Raw genomic sequence first — 23,782 nt, 5'->3', positions numbered from 1 at the left:
GGCTTCGGGATCTTTTTATGCTATTTTTACTGGACATCACCATATGGAAGTATCTCATACCATAATGGTGAGTCGAGGTAAGAAAATAAAATAAGAAAAGAAGTTATAAAATAAATCAATTTTAGTTTGCGTATTTATTACGTAATTAAAGGTGAAAATACAGCGCGGTCCTGCCTCAATGCCAGCCAGTGAGCAACTGACAAAGGCTGGAGTTGACATCTCCAACACGAGTCCACGGCCGCTGCTAGGACCAAGGAACGCACACACGGCTCACCAAAAGTCTAGAAACAAGCGACAACTCACCCACACCCCAGCTCCCACGCGAGCAGCACCACTCACCGCCCCACCGACACCGCCCCCCCACCACTGTCCCCATGTCAGCTCACCGAAAAATAGATCATTGTGGGACACGAAGCATCACATGTTCATTTTGAACGTTAAAACTAAGATTCAAATTGCAATCCTATCTCTTACAGTATATTCCATAAATAGCTAAATGAATTCCATAAACGTCACTTTTCAGGGACGCTGAGGGACGGTTTTTTAGTTATGTTGCTGTTATTTAAAAAACAAAAACAAAAACAAAAAAACTTTATAATTAAGAAAGTTAGAAAATTACATTATAACATTGTTAATAATTATAATAAAAATAATTATATTGACTCAACTAATGAATTATATTATTTGGCTCGGGAAACATCAGAAAATTAATTTATAAAGTAAACCTATTTGAAGTTTAAAATATTTAAGTCCTTTCTAGTAGTCAGAAAGTTATGAAACTTGTTTCCTCAATATTTCTAAGAAATTTTCTGGTTTCAGAAAAACAATAAAATAATTAAATAATCTTTTTCTCCTTAAACGGTCGCTCTAACAATAAATGACAAACAATTTCACCTAGTATGATTATTTATTTTCCCTCTGAATAAAACATAATCACTGTGACAGGCACAAACAACTTTTCTGACGCAACCTGCCTCGGCACTGCTCAACGGCAATATAATTTCAGAGCACATTGGAAATTAATTACACGCACTTTTTTTATTTCGCTTGGCAACACATAGTTTTACATTATACAAATCAGACATCATGGGGTTTTAAAAAAAAAGTATCACATAAATGGAACTGAGATTTTAAGCGAATAAACTAGCTAGTAACGTTCTGAAGATCAACAGCGTAACAACCGAAAATGAATCCATAAATACCTGCAGCATCGAGGGCCTCTTCCAAGGTGGCATCAGATTTCTTCTCTACTTCTTGCCTTTTCTCCATTTGTCTCCGGTGAATTGAAGTTCTTGAGAGTTATAATTTTACACCGGAGGCAAATGCCACCTACGAGCTAGCGGATGCGTCTGAAAATATTTTTCGCCCCTTACTTTTAAATAAGTTTTCACTGAGGGTCATAAAACGGTTACGTGGTAATTTGCTGATAGGATCTTAGATTGTAGAGATTGTGCAATTGAGTAATTTGCACTAGAAAAGTATTCTCTTATCATTATTTGCATCAATAAAAAGAATGTAGAATGTGTTAATCGATACGTTGGCATATTTAAATGAAATGTTTCAATAAATAGATATAAAATGTAAATTAATTTAACATAATAGATAAATATAACTTAATTCTGGGTCGTAAGGATGAAGCAATATAAATTTTTTTTTTATGGTATGTTTCCAGACGAATGTTTATTCAACTATCTTTCCTTAATTGAGTCCTTTGGGTTCAAAACCCGCTATGACTACTTTTTACAAAGGAATATATATATTAAATTAGCTTTATTTATTGATTATCACATATCAATGGTTTAAATAGAATAGATCAAAAGGCTCTTTGATTATTACTATTTATTTTTTTAAAAAGTTAACCTTAGTTTCTCACCAAAGGCAATGTCCTCAATAATAAATTAATTATTTAATAATACAATGATGTATTTAATATTTAATAATACACTTCTTTACATCGAAAAAAACATTATTTTTTGTTCCATTAAATAAAAAAATCGACCAAAGAAAATGCGAAATAAAGGATTGAATGGGCGTATTGTGTAATGAATGTTAAAATCATTTTAGTGAGCACATTCAGTCTAAAATAAAATAAATACAGTGTAATCTCGGCAATCCGAACTAATTGCTAATTTGCAGGGGGTTGGGATTAGCCAAAAGTTCGGATTACGGAAAGGATTACGAAAAATGGCGTAGACAAATTCAACAATATGAATGTACATAACTATTTTTGTATATTTAATTTTTTTAACATATCTTATTGATAATTTGAGTTTGAAGTTTTAAAAAATCAATAATTTAGAAAAAAAAATTTCTTTTACATCCTTAGTAATGCTAAGTGATGATTTAATTAGTTAAAACTATAAGATTGTTCATTTATGAGTGAAAAAAGTATAAATAAAAATAATAAATATTTTTTGAATGGATTTATTTAAAACGTAATAAAAAAAAAAAAAAAAAGAGTTTACCTACAAATTTTGTATTATACATAGTATTTCTTTATAATTATACATAGTATTTCTTTATAATTATACATAGTATTTCTACTATTATTAAAATTGGTTTTACAAAATCAGATGATTTATACAATAGATATTATATATTTCTAGCTCCAAAATATTCTGTGAATACTTCCATAGGAATTAGATTACCCGATATAGGAACTATATGGAAAAAAAATTTCCACTTTCGATTTTTACGGTGATTACAATAAATTATCTATAGATCGAAAAGCTAAAAGTTGTTTTTTCCTATAAATAAATTTTATTGTCTGCCGAGTTTTTAAAAAAAAACTTTTTTTTTTATGCGATTTTGGATTACCGAGATTACAGAGTAATTTTTTTAATCAAAACTATGAAAACGTGCTATTATCGCAGCCCACTTTGCAACCCAGAGGAATAGTTATTTTACCAACAATCATTAAGAAGAATTTTTCAAAATATTCAGGTTCTATAACAGATTACAAACAAATGGAAGAGGAGAAAAAGAGAACATTGAAAATTAGCCTTTTTAAAATAAATATATTCATAAATAGATTTATATTTAGTTGAAATGTTGTATATTATAAATAAAGTTGTTTATCGATAGTTATTTAAATGTGCAATTATGTTCTATGTATTAACTATTATGGGAGGAAAGAGAGGAAGAGAGGGGAGAGAGGAAGGGGGGGGGGGAGTCAACTAGGTTAGAAGGAAACTCGGATTTTAGAAACAAATTCACTCGGTCTTCATGTTTCTTATAAGCTAGTTATATTGTATATTTCTTGGCATCGATTAGGGAGGAATAAATGTTATTATAATCAGTACAATTTTCGAAATCATGAGAGATAGTTAAGCGTGGATGACTTATACGAGAAGATGGTTGGGGGGTGCGGTCAAAATACAACACAAATTAGTTGAAGTAACTTGTTTAATCGGAAGTGCGGTGGCCACGGGGTAAAGCGCGTGGCTACTAACTCCAATATTACAAGAGCCTGGAAAAAAAAAATGCTGTTATCTCACCCCAATTTTTGATTACTTTAATGAAAACTACTTATAATTACTAGTCAAAACTGGTGAGTCTGCCAAGTATAGATAGGTAGGGGGAATATAAAATGGCGGATGTTTCTAAACCTTAAAAAGACATTAATTTTTCATTCGGAGCTCTATATCTTAAGAAATAACAACACAAAAAAATCGAAGAGAACATTATTTAAAGAAGTGTAAATTTGCTGAAATATTAGCCCTAAAAGAGCTATTTTCGTCCAATAGTTCTCGAGATATAGCTTTTTAAAAAGCAAAATTTATTTAATATCTACTGTAAGATTAGTAGTCAGTTAATTTATTTTGAGAAATATATATTTCAGGGACTATGTGACGTACTGATGTCTATGAGCACTCAAATTAAAGCTAATTTAATGGACTATAAAAAAGTTTATGACCTTTACCTTCGTAGGAATAGTAGTTTTCATGATATTTGCTAAAATAAATTGATTTATAGTTGTACGGACAATAAGTTTGATTTATGAAAAACTTCATTTCAGAAACCATTGGACTTACAGATGTCTAACGGCGCTCAAAATAAAGCTAGTTAAATTTACTATAAAATAGTTAATAATGTTTATCTTTGTAGGAGTAGTAATTTTTATGATATTTGACAAAATAAACTCACAAAATGTTAATTTATAGTTGTTCGTATAAAATGTTGGATTTTTGAAAGAATATATATCTAGATCCATAAGGCGCACATATGTCTACCAACAGTCAAAATAAATGAAATTTAATTTTCTCTAAAGTAGTTTATGATTCTTATCTTCGTAGGGGTAGTAGTTTTTATAATATTCACATATGAATATAAATTTGGCAAATGATAATTTGTCCGAACAATTATAAATTAATTTATTTTAGTAAATTTCATGTAAACTATTATTCCTACGAAGATAAACATTATAAACTAATTTATAGGTCATTAAACTAGCTTTAATGTGAGTGCTAATAGACATCTGTACGTCAAATTGTTTTTGAAATATAGATTTTTCAAAATAAATTCACTAACTACTGATCTTTCAGTACGTCCTATACAACATTTTTATGAAATGTTGCTTTTTAAAAAGCTATATCTCGAAAAATATTTAACGTAAATAACTCTATTAGGGCTCAAATTTACTATTATTTAAATGACGCTCTCTTAGGTTTTCTTGTGTTGTCCTACTTTTTAAGATATAGAGCTCCGAATGAAAAATTATTTTTTTTTATCGTTTTGAAACAGCCGCCATTTTTTATTCCCCCTACCTATACTTGGTAGACTCATTAGTTTTGACTATCAATTATACATAGTTTTCATTAAAGTAATCAACTATTGGGGTGAAGTAACTGCCTTTTTTCTCCTCTTGGGCTCTTGTACTATAAGGACCCGAGTTCGAATCCGGCTGGGCAGAAAATTGTTTTCTGTTGCACTGTAGCCGTGAGTCAACTCCTGCTGATTCTTGGAGTCCTCCTGGGGTCCACCAAGCCTCTTCAATTGGGTACCCTTAATTGGGTAAAAATATGGCGGTCGAGCGTGATTCTGACCCAAATCATCCCCTTGCGCAACCGTTGGTCTAGTAAGAGTACTTCTTTACAAAGTACTGAACCCCTTCATGGGTTGTAGCGGTACAGATTTAATTTAATTTTAACTTTTTTAATCGTGCCAACGTTTCGGCCAGAGTTTCTAGCCTTCATCAGGGCTAAGAACAGAAGAAGATGAAAACCAATGAATACAGAAAATAAAAAAAGAAACGTTGGCTAGATTAAATAAGTTACTTCAACTTGTTTGTGTTGAATTTGACCGCACCCCCCCCCCAACCATCTTCTCCTCGTATTAGTACATTTTTTACTTACCTGTGATTATAGACTAGAAGCGTGGAGCTTTTCACATAGAGTACTTCTTATAGGCCGGTTCTAACAACCTGTAACTTTCAAAAACTGTCGGAGCATAAGCAGCAGAGGTTTTAAAATCGATAAATCGTACTGTGAATGCTTCTCAACGTTTTTGACAGTCAAAAGTGGTCGCGTGTGTATGAACTCTAAAGTTCGGAAACGAAGAGTACGAAACTTGAATTACATATTAAAGGCCTGAGATTATGATTATAGTTATATATAATATGTATAGTATAATATAGATATGAATGACAGCAACTATTTTGATAAATCGACCGACCGGAAATGCCATTTTAGGAGAACGATTTTTCACATTTTCTCAATTTGCTCGTAAAATACTTTAACCAATTTGATCAAATTTGGCATATCTATGTACAACTGTTTGATCTTTAATATCAACAAAGGTTTTATCCACATTTAAACAATGTGACAGGGCTTAAATGATGAATATTTTAAAAATGTTTTACTTAAGTACCTTTAATTTTATTCCTTTGAAATAATGAATCACTTAACATTTTTATTAGTATTGAAAAACGGATAAAGATAAAATATGAAAGGTTTTAATAGTTACTATATTAACGGTCATGTCCGCATAATTATTAATTAATTTTATGTTTTACTTAGTCTGTATCTTCCTTTCAGGTACCAGATGACTAAATCCATAAAAGCATTCTTAGTATTTTTTAATAACAATTTATCATAGAATAAATGGTTAAGAGAACAATATACATTTTATCAACTGTTATACTTTTAAAATTCTGCCATAACTTAGCATGACAAAAATGTTAAAATTTTGGAACGATAAATATTATTACTTCTGTTAAAATTGGAGTTTGCTAATATGTCAACTAAAAGGCTCATTTGGAAAATTCACACCGAAATGAACGAGGATTAATTTAATCCCCAAGTAGAGGGTAAAGTGAAAATTGTGTGATGGGCGTACCAATTTTGTTTTGAGGTTTTGGAAAGTTTTCTCAGAATTGCAAAATGATTTGTATAAAATATTATGTAAAATAAAAATGAATAAACAAAATAAATTGAAAATTATCATTTTTAAATTTAAATAATTTTCGACCCAAATCATGACATTTTTTATTGTTTTCAGATCTTTTATTTTACTATTAAATAATAACGGGGCCTAAAACAAATTGAAAAACATATTCTTTGACCCACTTCGTTTTCTCATTCAAGTTGTTTGAGATCTGTTGTTTTTTACTAACGAATTATCCATTTATGTTTTGTGAACAAAACGGAAATGATCATCGCTAGTTATAGGTAATCTTGGCTAAGGGAAATAGTCGGAGAAGAGAATTTTTAATTTTTTTAGAATCGTAAAGTCGGGTATTCTTCAGTGATTTTTCATTTCATGTCTTAAATTCAGTTTATGAGGATGAGCTAACCAGCCTCTTAGACGCTGAAACTAGGAAATAGAGGGTCTATTTTCTTTCTTAGGATCTGGAGGCTCGAAAGCACCTTGGCTTGTGTGGCATTGTGCGACCTAGTTGATCGGAAGAACCCATTCCGCTTTGAATGTAACTGAAAAGTACTTCCTAAAGGCAGAATTTTTTGGGATTGTCTAATATCGCCAGTTCTCCTCCTCCTTTATACCCTCCTAGATAATCGTTTTCTATTTGGTAGTGTCCTCATAGAGGTTGTAGATTATATTGCCAGTCAGATCCCTTAAAACATAATGATAAGTAGTATTGAAGTTTGATTAAAATTAAATATTGTTCTTAGTTGTACATGTAATATTGGTTGGTGCTTCCGAGGACGGGGAGGGGGGAGGGGAGGTTTGGCTGCCCTCTGCCCTGGAACATTTAATTGGAACATAACTGCGCAACCTGTCCTCGTCAATTATCAACTGTGCCGCCGGGTTTCTAAATCCCATTACCCACCCCACGCTCTTCAAAACGAATACTACTTTTTTCCTTGTCTAAGTGAGGCGTCACGTTGGATCCTCTTCGCAATCTTATACGTAGGGAAGGAACAATCTCAGACGTATTCTTGTTCCAGTAATTGTTGTATTAATAGTTTGGACCCTAACTCTTGTTTTGCTCAAGATGTGATCTGTGTATTTTTTTATCTCTCGAGAGGTTATCCTGCCTTTTTTTTTTTTTTTTTTAAAGTTGGTTCTGCCGCTGGAGAACGAACTGCAGTAAAATTATCTATCTAGCCACGAACAGGGAGCAGGTCTTTCTCTAGAACTGTCAGTAACTTTCTGTTTCATAGGCGCACTTTTACCATGTTTGCATAGCTAGTCTTAACCAAGGTGTATAAGTTGCTGGAGTCTTCATCACTTGGTGTCACTTTGCTCCTGAAGCACGAAGGACCATCAGGTAGAAGGTGGAGAATATGTCGAAGTGCAGCAACATGGCATATCATTACAACTATTCTACGTCCGTACTCTCTCCTATCAGAGCATCAGCATTTCCTTCGAGAAGTTATATGCTGTGGATGCTCAATCCCCTTTTTAATAACCTTATTTTAAAAGGTTCTACAGAAATTTGCGTGTCACTGAGTGGAGACATATGGACCTGCCTGCCCTATGGAACTGCTTTCCATGTACACTTCCTTCTGTTTTATAGAGTTTAAAAAGAACTGCATTGAACGGTAAAATTCGGCGCACATTACAACATTATTGAATTTAGTATATTAATTTTTTTTACTGCTCCACACATGTCATCTACAAGATCGTAAACTAAGGGCTCATAAAACCTTTTTAATAAACAATTTCTGTAAAAAATAAATAATAAACAGTTAAATAAAATGAATAACAACTTTTTGTGGTATAAACGAAATAATTCTTAGCAGCTATGTCTCTAATTCTCTGAAGCTTTTCATTGGCTATCCTAGGCAAGGTATACTCGAAAGAAGATTCCTTACCAGGAAATCAGTTATGACAAAGAAATTAAAACATCGAAAATCAAACAATGATGTTACCCATTCATACAGCGATATTTTTCTGTATTTCCTATAAAATACATTGAGGAACGTTTAATAATTTATAGCAATGTTAAATAGTTTTTAAATTCGTCCAATTTTCATATTGAGGTCAAAGTTATCACCTGTAATGCAGCTGGTAAATGCTTACACTTTAGTTTTAAAACAAGAAGTACTATTATATCCTGCTCCGAATTTATAAAATATGCATACGTAGTTTCTTTGACATTATAAAATACTGTCTAGTTTTGATTAGTTATTTGTTTGTTACTGTCATTAAATTTTTGCGATGATAAAAGGAAGGTCTTTAGTAGTGTTTAACATCAACAAACACAAAGGTAGCATTAGTAGAGTTAAGTAGTATTCTGTATAAACAAAAGCAAGGACTGAGACAGGATATTAAACAATAATATTATTTCCTTAAGATCAAATTTGTTTTAATTAAAGTGTACTGTTATAAAATCTGGGTCTGATAACAACTAAGAACTATCTATTGTTTTGGTGTGTAGTGATTACGTAGGAGGGTTTTAGAATACCAAATGAGTAAGTCAAGTTTGGTATTTTGCGATTCAGTTAGTTTTTGTAAATTTATTTAAATGATATATGTATATTAAACAGAATGCAATGAATATACTTGAATATTGTTTCTATAATATACATGTATCTTTTAGGTAAACTTAAAAGAAAGTCACTCCTTCACATGAGACCAACCATCTTGACATATTTTACTGTCCTTCTAAACCGCTAATATAACATATTAGCACATAAAATATAACATAAAATAATTTTATACATATATAAAAAAATTCGGTAATATAAAAAAATCGTTTTGTTTCGTTAAATTTGGGGTTAGCAAAGCAACCTTGAGCTGATTGAAATCGAATCCGTAATATGCATGAGTACAGTATGATGCGAGGGATGAAAAAATTTAGTTTACAAATAAAATAGAGTGAGGAATAGAGCTCAATGACTTAGTATCCTTCATTTATGTTTCGAAAAAAAAATTGAAAATTGGCTTAAGCTTTTCATTAAAACTAAAAAACATTGATAAAAATCATGGGAAAAAACACATTTCTGAAACCACATCCTTTCACACACAAATTTTCAACCAACTAATTCAAGTTGATTAGATTGTAGACGTACTGGAGAATTCAACATGTGCCTTTGAGAAAAAAAAAATTTTTTTGTGGCTCAACAGATACATTTAAATTGTGATTCTGAATACTTTTGGCGCCTAGTTAATTAATTTAAACGTATAATGTATGATAGTGACATATTGCTTTCAGGTCCTTGATAACGCATTTTAATATGTTATTGCACCCTTCTTCAGATATAACGAAGACTTGTGAATACTCTTATTAAAATTACATTTCTAAATCCTTCTCTTATAAGTTGCAATCATGTCAAAAAATAATAAGGTTCCAGGTCCGACCGCATTCTCCATGAGTTTTACAAAGTTGTTCCTGAGGTGTTTAATTATATATAATCTTTTCAATTTCTTGAGACTGGTATTTATTAAATAAATCAAAAGGTATCCTTATTAAGTCTCAATACTTTATTATTTCATCAACAGTCCAACGTTTCGGCCAATTCGGCGATCCTTAAGGACAATCTAACAATTAACAGCTTATTAGACATTGATTTGTAACAGTCTTAACAACACCATTATTATTAACCATTTAACATACCTTAAATATAAAATGCATACTTTCAAATGAAATACAATGTAATTAATAATTATGTGAACGAGGCAATAATAATAATTGATGCTAGTAAGCTATAGAGCAAAAAGTAAGATACTTAAAATATTTCTGGAAAATATGGGTTGTGGTCAAAAAAGAACAAAATAGTTTTCAACTATTAAATATCCGACGTTTCGCCAACTGTTTAGGTTAAACAGATATTCCAACATGAACCTATTTTTTTTAACTTGTTTAACCTATCGCTTTCAACAGCCCTGCAAAGTGGGGCGAAACGTCGGACATTGGGTTGAAAACTATTTTGCTCTTTTTTGACCGCATCCCTGACATATTTTCTTCATATTTTGTTATACGGTCAACCATTTATATTTTACCCAAAAAAATTAATTTACAAAATTTAAGATATAAACCTCAAAAAATCCAAAAATAGGATAGAAAATAAAATAACAAATAATAAAGCAATTAATAAGAAATATTATGGATTCAACTACATAAAGAGTTTATCAGAAGATATCCATAAATCATTTAAAGATTATGATGTGGTTGAATACTCATTATGTTACAGGCCAAACAATAAAATTAAAAATTATTATAGCAATTTGAAGGACAAAATTGATATAAAAAGTAGAAACTAAGCAATTGTTGGGGGATAGAATACGTCAACACAGAAATGATACAAGGAATCGGAAGGATCCCAATAAAACAGCACTAGTGCAACATGCAGCAAAAACCAACACAAATTTGATTTTGATGAAAATATAATTTTACATAAAGAAAACAATATGTTCAAAAAGAAAAATACTTGAGTCAATTTATATATCAAAGAACATCAATTATACAGTAAATTTTAAAACAGATACAAGGAATTTGAACCAAAATTATGCAGAGGTTTTAAGTAAAATAAATTTATGAAAAATATGGTTAAAATTTTATTTGACTATTTACAATTAATTTTAATAATGGAATTAATAAAACTTTAGACCAGAACGTAATTTAAAATAAATTAATAATCTGACCTGAGTTTGTGGAAGGTTAAAAATAGTTTGATTATATGATAGTTGATTGTGTAAGTTAATCTAAAATTAACACTTTTAAAAATTAATGAAATTGTGACAAAATTGGTACCTAGACGCAAGTTTAGGTAAGTTTATTAATAATTAATAGACTTTTTAATAGGATAATTAAATTGTAATTAAAGAACTGGGCAGAATAGAATAGAAATTACAGAATAGAGCCTGCAAAACATTGATGTGAGGTGTAAATTTATATTTAAGGTATGTTAAATGATTAATAATAATGGTGTTGTTAAGATTGTTACAAATGGATGTATAATAAAAGCTGTTAATTGTTAGATTGTCCTTGAGGATGCCGTATTGTCCGGAACGCTGGACTGTTGATATAATGAAGACTGTTGAGAATTATCAAGGATACCATTTGATTTAATTTTTAAAAAGTTGTTTATTTATGTTTAAACTTTTGGTTTTTGATCCAAAAGTCACTTTTCCTTCTTTATTATATTCATGAAACGAGTGTAACTCATTCGGCCTTCAGTAGTTTCATCTTATTCCTCACTTTTAGCATGACGAAATTAATCATGTTTCCGATTATAGATTTGCAATGACACGGTAATCAAAGTTTTCACTTTGTTTGATGATCAACTTCGTGAGTTGTATTTCTTTTATTGTATCGTAAATTTAATTTTCTTTCCCTTATACATAAATTATTTTTATTCATTTTATTTATTATTTGATCAGTTTTATCTTATTATAAATAGAATTGAATGAATATTTGGACACTAATACTTAATGCCCTTAATTTATGGCAGATTAAATGAATTCTCTTCAATCAAATAAAATATAATTAGTGAGTATAAGCAAATTTTCGACACATATGTTTTACCACTGAGAATGTTTTGTTCTGATGAAGTTTTTTCCCGATCCCTCTAAAAACCGAAAAAACAAAACATCAATTAATAAACTGCATTATATAATAGAAACATAAAACAAATTGAATACAACCTTTTTCTACTATTAGTACCTGAAGGTGTCCAAGTGAAATACTTATCTGAAGTTTGAGGTGAAGAATTCTACTTAAATCTTTGGAAGTGAGTGGCCTCTGCGTGATGGACAACGAACTTGATTAATACTGAACAGAACGTTTAATAGTTTAAAACGTTGCCGGCATGGGAGGAACATTTCTCCATGGGAAGGTATCTCTTTGCCTTACAAGAACTTATACAACATTGGGCTCCATTTATTTCATGTTCTTTTCCCTTCAAATTTGATACAGAGGACTTTTATTTAAAAGAATTTATTAATTTGCTTCTACTCATTTTTCTTGTAATGCCATGGTAAAAATGCTTCAGTCACTGCAGGTAGCGATCGGTCAAAAATATCGATATCGTCAGTAAGGGCTGCTAGAGATCGTAAATCTTGTCTAAAGGAGACTACCATATTACTTTTCAAGGCCAAATTAAAAAGTTGATAAGTCATGGCTTCTTCTTGTCTCCATCTAGTGCTACATTCTTCAGACCTGTCACTACTAATTCGCATAGTACGATCTTCATTATAAGTTTAGTAATTCTTCTTTCGTAATACAATCATTCGATGTCATAAAATAAGTGAAAGGGTGATTTTTATGAATAATGTATTTTTTTTCTTGAGACCCATATGAAAACTGAAAAATTGATCCAATAAGTGATTTACCTCACTCTGAAGTCAAATTGGGATATACCTGAATTTTTCTTTGGATAGGGTTACATCAGTTAAAAGTAAATATGTCAGAACACCTTACATGAAAATGAACTACAGCTGGCTTCTCAGCCGGCTCGTACGGAAATCATCAACAAACTGGAATGCCTGAATATTTCAGTTAATCCCTAGAAGAACAACCGCATTATCTTCTCCTTCTAGAAGAACAAGCCCCCAAAGTTTGTAGGGTAGCTGGGTACGAGAACAGATCGGCAGGCAGTGTATATCTGAGTGTTGCCCTTGACACTGATACTGATACCAGCTCACCAGTTATAAGTAAATCATAATGTTTAGAACCAAGGTTTACAGGCTTAATCTATCCACTTACTAACATCTTCTAACCTTTCCCTCCGCCTCTAATTACTAAGTTACAAAAGTATACTTAGACAAGCCCTCCTCTATGGACCACCTAATGCAGTATTTACAACAACGAAGAAACGCCAATAGTTTCAGAGTTCATGTATTGAGAAGCATTCTTCTTCACAAAGAGCAAAAACTGACTTGATTCATACCTCACTCGGACTGCCAATAGTTACAGAATTCTTTGATAGCTTCCAGCACTCCACTAACCCACTACTTCCAGACAGGACGCCTACTAATGTGGGCATGATACAAACCGGGAAGAATATTTGAAAATTTGGTTATTTCGAAGTGCATTTTGTGTCATTTTTATTGAGCCTTGGCCTGTTAAAAATTTCAGTCAGCTCTCAAACATCAATTTTATAGTAATTAATAAAATTGTTATAGCTGTAAATCCTCGTAAATTACGTGGTGCCGGACGTAAAATTTAAAAAACTTTTTTTTTACATTAGTTTTGATAAAGTATCTTATATGTTTGTCTTACGCGATTAACTTTTACTTAATTTCATTATGAACATCTTTGATTTGAACAGAAAGACTTACCGATGCCACTCTGGTCAGAGGCAAATTTTGACATCCCCTTAGGTATTTCAATTTAAAATATTAAAATATAAAGTAATTCAAAAGAAGTTTTTGGCAAGAATAATTATTTTTTCATAGAATTATCGCGTATTGTGTAGGTTGAAAATTAAAAAGTCATGAAATGAAATTGTTCTATTTTTACAAGATGTAATTATTTATTGATTGTGAAAATTCACCACTCTCTATAACTTTCGCTTGGGTTAGTACAACCCCCCGTCGCCAACCTTTCACCTTTTCACCCTCCCGCGCCCACTACGCTACGCCACTAGGTTAAAATGAAGAGTATAGGAGCAATAGTACAAGAGCCGGGAAGAAAAAAGGCAGTTATCTCACCCCAATTTTTGATTACTTTAATGAAAACTATGTATAATTAATAGTCACAATTGATGAGTCTCCCAAGTATAGGTAGGGGAAATAAAAAATGGCGGCTGTTTCAAAACCTTTAAACACTAATTTTTCATTCGGAGCTCTATATCTTAAAATCTACCAACAACACTAGAAGACCTAAGAGTACATTATTTAAAGAAGAGTAAATTTGCTGAAACATTAGCCTTAAAAGAAATATTTACGTCCAATAGTTCTCGAGATATAGCTTTTTAAAAAGCAACATTTCTTAAAAATCTACTGAAAAATTAGTAGTTAGTTAATTTATTTTGAGAAATCTATATCTCAGAAACTATGTGACGAACAGATGTCTATTAGCACTCAAATTAAAGCTAATATAATGTACTATAAAGAAGTTTATGGCCTTTACCTTTGTAGGAATAGTAGTTTCCATGATATTTGCTAAAATAAATAAATTTATAGTAATACGGACAATAAGTTTGATTTATGAAAAACTTTTCAGAAACCATTAGACTTACAAATGTCTACTAGCATTAAAATTAAAGCTAATTAAATTTACTATAGAATAGTTAAGTATGTTTATCTTTGTAGGACTAGTAGTTTTTATAATATTTGACAAAATAAAGCCACAAAATGTTAATTTCTAGTATAAAATGTTGGATTTTTGAAAAAAATATATCTCTAGATCCATAAGGCAAACATATATCGGCCAACACTCAAAATAAAGGAAATTTGAATTAATAAAGTAGTTTATGACACTTATCTTTAGTTTTTATGATATTCACATATGAATTTAAATTTGGCAAATAAAAATTTGTCCCAACAACTATAAATGAATTTATTTTATGTAAACTATTACTCCTACGATGATAAACATTATAAACTACTTTATAGCTCATTAAACTAGCTTTCATTTGAGTGCTAATAGTCATCTGTACGTCAAATGGTTTTTGAGATATAGATTTCTCAAAATAAATTCACTAACTACTGATTTTTCAGTACGTCCCATACAACATTTTTATGAAACGTTGCTTTTTAAAAAGCTATACCTCCAGAACTATTTAACTTAAATAACTCTTTTAGGGGTCATATTTTAGAAAATTTGCTCATCTTTAAATGACGTTCTCTTAGGTTTTCTTATGTTGTTCCTACTTTTTAAGATATAGAGCTCCAAACGAAAAATTAGTTTTTTATCGCTTTGAAACAGCCGCCAATTTTAATTCCCTCTACCTATACTTGGCAGACTCATCAATTTTGACTATTAATTATACATAGTTTTCATTAAAGTAATCAAAAATTGGGGTGAGATAACTGCCTTTTTTCTCCTCTTGGTCTCTTCTACTACAAGTTGTCTTGATAGTTGGTAGACATTTCATTACTAGCATAGAATTTTTAAATACAGTGATGAATACATTATAAAAACAATTAAAACTTTTTTGAATCAAATCCTGTTTAGGGCTCACTGATGATATGGTTGGACGATCAGTATTAGGGAAAAATGAATAAGTATATATATTTTTTTATTTGATAGGAAATGTAACCCTTTGAAATTCTTTCATCATTTATTTATTTTTATTTTGATATATTAGCTTGCTTCTTGACAGTGTGACCACAATAAAACAAAACACTAAGAGCTATTACTTAAGCAAAGAATATAATATTAATGACGTTCATTTCACTGGCAAACAGTTTCTATCATAGTTATTCTGTCATATATTTTCGTCTTGCCTACCTCAGGGCCATCCCATTATTCTCTGTTGTAATGCTTGTGCTGATATGTCTGAGTTTAGCCTTTGCAGTATTTTCTTTGTCAATAAATATATCAGTGTTGTAAACTGTATTGTCTCCTTGGATTTGTGTTTACATCCTTTTTAAAAGCTTTTAGTTTTACTTCTGGCTGTCTCAATCTTGAGTTATTAATTGAGCTTAACTACCGATTATCTACTCAAGATGAGATTTGGTACAAATACAAAACCCAGAGATGAAAATATAAAATACAAGTAGGGTTGGTCTGATGATGAATCAGCTGAATTAAAGGGATCTTGGAACACACGTTTTTTTAATATTATGCTAACGATTACATAGCGGTGTATTAGCTGTTATTCAGATGAGGTAGCTATGTAGAAAGGCACGGTTGAGTTTGACGAAAGTAGCACAAAGGTCTTGTAGAATTTCTTGCGATTTTTCGGAGATTTTCATATCTAGAGGTGATGGGGTCATTAACTCTGAAGAACTTGTAGAGCATATTGCTAATGGGATCCATAACAAGGATCGTATAAATAAGTTATGATATGACAAGGTATATTTTATTACGAAAATTAAAAGTATAATTTATTTATTGTTATTTACAACTGTATACATATATACACATCAAGTAAATTGTCTGTAAGTGATATTATGACATGATACAAACATGTGGAGAATCTACCCATTGATAGAACTCCAAAAACACTTCTAAAGGAGAAGATCTCGAGGCCATCTTCTTTTCAGACGCCTAGGAGGATATTTAGGTAGTGAAGGAGAAGCCAGGTTAGAAACGAGTTGGTTTGGGTGGTTGGGAAGTTTATTATGGAAGGAATGGTATCTGGTTCTGGCCAAATCGGCAACATAGGGGACACTGAGGTCCTGATGGATGATTTGATTTGTGACAAAGTAAGGAGCATTAAGGATTTTACGAAGGATTTTGGACTGTAAAGATTGGATTCGAGAGGAATTAGATGGTTTAGTGGAGCCCCGTAGCTCAATGCCGTATGTCTAGATAGGTCTTATAATAGTCATGTCTTATAATAGGTCTTTTGTAATGGATTGGAAGTTTGGACCGTTTGTCTAGTAAATGTTGTAATAGTCGGAATCGACGAGCAGTTTCCTGTCTTTTCAGTCTTGTATGAGGATTCCATTACGAAAAAATGAACCTGTTGGTCCCGTATCCCCTGAGACGCCTGCAGCTCCGGCCCTAGATGTTACTCCATCGCCAAAGACTACGTCGGCGGCTGCCCACGAAAACATGGGAAATGATAAAGAAGCAAGCGGCAACGTCACAAGACTTAAGGAAGACCATCTCGGACCTGCAACGGTTCTCAGATGAAATTGGAGAACTAAATTACTTTCTGAAAATGTGGCGGACCCCAAGGCCACATGCCCTACCACTATTTTAATTCATATACAAATTTTCAATCCTTTTCATTTTCATTTCAATCAGTACAATGGTTCCGTCAAACAGTTGTTTAAAGTGAAACGTATACTTTAATTATTTTTAGTCATTTTTTTGATTTTTTTTTGCTGAGCAGGTATTTGAAGTTGTCTAAAAAATTTTTTTTGGCATATATGAGAAATAATAAAAAAAGTCACAAAATGTTTACTTTTTTGGCTTACAAATCGCGAAGTAGATTTTTCTTTTCTATACTAAATTCTGGTGAAATTAAACATTGTCCAGAAAATAGTAAAAATAGTTTTGCTTTGTTTTTTATGGCATTTCAGGTTGGTATATTTAAATAATATTCTATGGCATAACCGATATTTTAAAATTCATGTTAGATATTATAATTTGTGTGTTGACCTTTGCGGACCACTAAGCCAGAAATTAAACTATGCACGGACCACTCCTACCCCTGATTTGGGGCTAAGAGACCCTTTCGGTAACTAGGTTGCTTGAAAGTGCATTTTGATGCTCTATTACAGTGCATTTACCTGTTAAAACCTTCCAACCAGCATTCCAATATCAGACAAGGTTAATAATTAAACTGTTTTAATATAAGTCCTCACATAATATTTGCTGTAGAAATCTCCCGGGCCCCGAGGACCACCGGTTGGGAACCACTTTTGTATATAGTTTCATTCGCAGATTTTAAGAATAAATAGTAGTCCAAGAAATTGTAAAGAAGAATGATGTCATCTCTGAGAGAAAAAAATATCTTTTTAGTTGTTTCTTGGAATAATACGATGAATATGCAATTTACTAGTTATGTCTATTGGTACAGTTATTGGTTGATAAATTTGTAATCATTACTAAAATAAGTACAATATTATTGGTTGATAATTGTATTATGCTTTCAATTGTAGTTACATTTATTATAAACAAAATGGCTATATTAATATGCATAACTAAATTTATCAAACAAATGGTTCACATGAGAAATTGAGAAACATAATGGATGAATAAAATAGACACCTTTCTTCTCAGTAGCACTTTGGACTGAGATTTAATTTTACCTAAAACATCATTATCATATCATATTCTAAATATATATTTTAGAATATCAGTAATATCATTGAGTATTAGAATATACCTATACTAAACACTGAAAAAAATAATAATGTGTCTTTACTTATTTCAATTTTCAACGGTATTTGAAAGCGCCATTTATTTTATATTTGAAATAATCAGAATAAAAATAGTAAGTGATTATCTCTTCTTTATTTTAATGTAAGAGAATCATACCATAAAAGCTTAATTTGTAAGTTATGTGCAAAAAACCAAAACAAAACAGGTATTTGTTGATAATTTATAATTTTTGTGGACAAATATCTATGGAGAACTTCAGATTAATGTTAAGCACCCCCAAAAACGCCAGGAAAGATACTAAAAACCAAAATAAAGCTGTGATTTTTTAAAAATTTATAATTTTTTGCAGATATCTTTAGATTCATGTTTAGCACCCCCTCCCAAAAAAAATAAAAACATAATAAAAAACACTAAAACCAATAAACCAAACGTTTTACCTCAAGCCATTTTTTTTCACCGTTAAACCTCTTGCTCACTTACGATTATTATTATATTTGACCAATTGTGCGAAAACCACACATTGTCAAAAAATCACAAAACCACAAAATTACCACACAATGTTGTGAGTATGAATTGTTAATAATATTCTAATATAGGATTAACATTTTTGTAAAATATTACTTTACAAAAAATAATTTAATTTCTATCCATTTTAGTCTCAAAACCTTTTATTTTTCTTATAAGTCCGACGTTTCGGCCAATCCGGCCATCTTCAGGGACAATCTACATAATACAATTTTGAAATTATATAATTTAAAAACTCTAACTTCATGCAGGCTATTCTGCCCAGATCAAAATATCAATTTCTAATTAGTCAATATTCACTTAAAACAAAATCAAAATCATATATCACAAACACTATTTAATAAAAACTTTATCAGTTGTGATGAAAAAGGTTTTAAGACTAAAATGGATAGAAATTAAATTATTTATTTTAAAAAAATTTACCAGTCTCAAGAAAGTGTCAAGATTATAAATTAAATTACTTTACAAGTTATAAGCTAAAAAAATTTATAAAAATGATATTTCTAATGTGTTTTTTACTACTATTTATATTTCTCGTAAAAACATTTCTTGACAAACTTCATATTTGTTTTCAGCACTTCATAAAACTTAAAATAGATCATTAACAATAATTAATTACACCAGAACTTTTCGCTTCAAGCTCTTCTTGTACGCCGGTTGACAGGACTATATGTGAACACAGGGACGTCGGGAAGCAAGGAGAGTGTTATCCTTACCTAAATAATTGTAAGGTGATTTTAACAATCGTTAACAGAGTTTAATTAATCGCATTTCATAAGAGTTTTAATATTTACAGAAATGCCTTTCCGTGTTACGTGTATTCGAAATTAGTTTTTTTAATTATTTGTAGCTGTCCTATTATTTATTTTTTAATATTTATGCGTCGCGCCCCAGTACTACGACGTTCAAAGAAGATATTTATTTATTTTTTAATATTCGTTCTTCACTTGTTGAGCATCATTTGTTAGCTTATGACATAATACAAAATCTCATTAGGTATGTTTACTTGCACATTTCATACGTATCCAGGTACAAACAACTCCTTACCCATTCTTTTATTTTAATAATCGTGGGTAAATAAAACTTACCGATGTTTGTTGTTTGAACATTTTCTTCTGTTTCTTAAGGTTTTGGCAATGTTTGTTTCTCGGTAAATATGTGGTCTATGAATGATTTAATATCCCATGGTGGTGCACCTTTATCTGACGTGAAATCTCACAAACACCAGAAGGCGAGCAGTCATATATTTCATCCGTTGTCACAAGAACGTTTTTCATTATTTATTCATAAATATGTATTTGGCAAATAAAGGGATATATAATTTTAAATACGTGTTTGCAGTCATAATTTTAAAATTAATTCTCTCAGGTTCAGGGTGATATTTGTATAATTTTAATTTAATAATCCACTAACTCTGTTATGAAAACATGGTCCAATAATAGATTATAGAGGAAACGATATTACTTAAAAAATGGACTTTGTGCATTGAGACTTCAAAATCAATTTTAGAAACATAATATAAGAAATCCGTAATCTACCAAAGCATAAGTCCCTAGGTTATGACTTAATTTCGTCTGAAATCATGAAGTACTTTTCCCGAAAGGCCATCATATTCCCCACTGCATTCTATAACTCAGTGTTACGTACAACCCACTTTCCGATCCAGTGGAAATTCTCGATCATTATAATGATATTGAAGCCAAACAAGCCATCTCATTTACCATCTTCATATAGACCAATCAGTCTCCTTCCAATTTTTGCTAAACATTTCGAAAAAAATACTATATAAGAGAATACTACCTTTCATAGAGACAACCCTACCTCATCATCAATTCGGCTTCCGTCATCGCCATTCTACAACCCATCAACTTCATCGAGTCATAGACTTACATAGCTTCTGCTTTCGAAAATAAACTATATGTAACAGGTGCCTTTCTCGACGTACAACAAGCATTCGATAGAGTTTGGCATACAGGACTCCTTTATAAACTGAAAAGAATTCTTCCCAGCACCTACTATCTAATCCTAAAGTCTTATTTAGAAGAGAGATACTTCCAGATTCCACAGGGCTCATCATTATCCTCATATTTCGCAGCAGAAGCTGGAGTTCTTCAGGGATCTATACTAGCGCTATTATTATACACTTTGTATACCTCCGATTTACCCACAATGGAACACACTCTCACGGCCACATATTTCGACGACACAGCCATTTTTGCCAAGCATGGCGACCCAGCACAAGCCTCAGAACAATTACAAATATACCTAGCTATCATCCATGAATGGTGTATCAAATGGAAAACAGGGATAAACATTGAGAAATCAGTACAAATAACTTTTACGCCCCGTCGTGGTCTATGTCCTCCTGTTTTTCTACACGAACGAAGTTTAACCCGGACAGACACAGTAAAATACCTTGGATTGACATTAGACAAACGACTTACATGGACCTCCCATATAAAAATAACAAAACAAAAGCTAAATTTCCGACTTAAATTATTATTTCATCTTTTAAATAAACGATCAAAATTACCACTTTCAGAAAAACTAAAGATTTCTAAACTTACCTTCTCAGACCAATTTGGACAAATTTACGGATATGCCAAAAAAACTAACTTACTGCAGCAGTTTCAATCAAACTTACTAAGACTGATCAGTAGCGCTCCTCCCAACATCAGTAACAAGAACTTACACAAAGACTTAACGAACTCCCTAAGTACAAACAACCATTAAATCATTATATAAACGGTTTAACGACGCACTTCCAACACACACTAATCCTCTAATTCAAGGACTATCAACACTAGACTTACCAGATACGAGACGACGTTTACGAAGGAGCTGGAATAGGGACCTCTTAAATTGATTTTTAAATTTCAATTTTAATGGAGAGGCATCATTGGATGACCTTACCCTTCATGCCTTCATGACTTTTTTTTTTATTATTATTTATTAATTTTTTTTCTCTCTCTCTACATCTCATTCGCTGGTTGTAAAAATACTTTTACAGTTGTGAATAAACTAAATAAAGTCAAAAGAAAAAAAAAAAGAAACATAATATATTTTTACTGGAAATAGTATTGTATGGAATGAAGAGAGACAGACCACTGATGGAATTTCTGTGCAGCATTGAGGTATGTAAATAAAAAAATCATACAAAATATTTTATTATACTTTTTACAGAAGTCATTTGGTTATTGCTTAAAATCACAGATTTGTAATATAATTACTATAGAATCCCACAGACCGGCTCGTCGGATTAACAGGTAGTAAAAATAAAATAGAAAAGTACGAAGATAACTCAGTAAAGTTAAGTAATATATAACAACTGCCTATGTTTTATTAAAAACTTCAAAGTCGTTTCTACACTTAAATCAAATCATGTATCTGAATAATTTATTATTTAAAACTATATTAAATTGGTCTAATAACTTCAATGTAAATTAATATCATATCACCAAAATATTAAGTTTTGTATTCCATTGAATTTTTACCTAATTTAGAGTTAAATTAATATTTGAGCTTTTTCTTTTAAATATTTCGGATTAAGCTACTGTTCAGCGAATTTACCGTATCTAGATCTCGACGAGAACGGGTGAACGGGATTCGACAATACTTAAATAAACCAAACTTAAGTGATAAACTATTTCGTTTATTGCTTACAATTTATTTCAATAGGCTGATGTGATGCTTATTTCTTCACTGGTAGAATTAGGCATATGATAAAAGAAGCTAAAATATAAATTGAAAAAAAAATTATATACAGGAGATATGTTGCACATATATTCATACCACAAACATACTAACCTCCTAGAATTATCGTCATTCCTATGTAACCTTCTTCACAATAATTTTCGTATAGTGCTCCAATCGTTTGACTTCCGATCGTAGCTCCCAACCTTCCAACCATCGTAATTATGGATGTTGCAGTAGATCTAGCGGGAAATGTGAAGTATTTTTAATAACAGAGGTTGACCAAGGTAATCAGCTATAAATAAAAATATTAAGAGTATTCATAATTCTAGTTGATTTTTATTATTGTTGTTTAACTAAAACTACCAAGAGACGAGGACTTCAGCCTCCTCCACCTAGAAAGTACCTAAAGGCTCGGTAATGGTGTTTTCACAATGCTAGTGGCCACTATGCAGCATGCGAAGACAGTGGTAGCAGACTATACAGATGATATTGGAATATTTGCCCTCAGCACCAGACCTTGCCGTGCCGTCCCTCTAGCCCAGGAAGCATCGGCCGACATCATAGATGTCCTCAAGAAGGAAGGTTTCTGGGTGAACCCGGCTGTGAACCCTATCGATTCTATCGTCATGTCCTTCTGGAAGGGAGAGATGAGTACTCTTCCGAAGAACTTTTCGGTAATAGATGAAGACATAACCATGTGAAACTCCATCCTCTACCTTGGAGTCACACTGTACAGGAATCTCACCTTTTCCAGTCACGTCAGGAAGAGGTTCAAGCTTACCAAGCAGAAGTTTTATCGGCAGTACCATCTGCTCACATCCCTGATTTATGAGCCCAGTATTTGTCTGACGTTGCTGGATAGTGCATCTTTACTGTCCACAACACCATACTTAACTGACTTCAGAACTACCAGATCGTCAGAGGCACAGAACGAAGGGCCAGAAAGAGTGACATCCACGAAAACCGATAACTCTCCTTTGGCCGGGACTCATGAACTGAAGGTTGGGCTAACAGACTCTTCGCCCCTCCAAGAGCTAGAAGGTGATAATGCACCGTCTCCTTGGTCAATGTGAGGGAAGGGATTCAGATTCTCATTCATTTGGAGAGGTCCTTCCTTACTCATGTCCAAGCAGACGGCTAATAAGCGCCACCAAGCTCCTCTCACGCTATGGTTCCAAAACTATCGATGCCCCTATGTCAATAAAGAAA

The 23,782-nt window shown here is 31.8% G+C and overlaps 2 protein-coding genes across 5 annotated transcripts in view; both read right to left on the bottom strand.

Annotated features, from left to right (window-relative positions):
• Nucleotides 1-1,358, bottom strand: part of LOC106678211 (synaptic vesicle glycoprotein 2B) — a 24,598-nt gene extending 23,240 nt beyond the window's left edge. Inside the window, exon 1 of the mRNA XM_014416608.2 lies at nt 1,203-1,358. Within this exon, the coding sequence (XP_014272094.1) occupies nt 1,203-1,269 (67 nt within the window). The 5' untranslated portion in view covers nt 1,270-1,358. The remainder of the gene's footprint in view (nt 1-1,202) is intronic.
• Nucleotides 1,359-22,508: 21,150 nt separating this feature from the next.
• The window catches only part of LOC106678230 (uncharacterized), a 34,006-nt gene continuing 32,732 nt past the window's right edge, over nt 22,509-23,782 (bottom strand). For 2 of the 4 annotated variants that reach the window (XR_001342724.3, XR_001342726.3), the window contains exon 10: nt 22,685-22,812. Coding sequence is in view for 1 of the 4 variants with exons in the window: in XM_014416632.3 (XP_014272118.1) it covers nt 22,569-22,609; nt 22,685-22,812 (169 nt within the window). In the remaining 3 variants the exon portion in view is untranslated. The other 2 variants (XM_014416632.3, XR_010843842.1) reach the window with 2 other exon arrangements.

This window comes from Halyomorpha halys, unplaced genomic scaffold (assembly GCF_000696795.3).
Source record: "Halyomorpha halys isolate HHAL.00 unplaced genomic scaffold, Hhal_1.1 Scaffold128.1, whole genome shotgun sequence".
Classification (NCBI taxonomy): Eukaryota; Metazoa; Arthropoda; class Insecta; order Hemiptera; family Pentatomidae; genus Halyomorpha; species Halyomorpha halys.
This window is presented reverse-complemented; position numbering and strand designations above follow the sequence as displayed.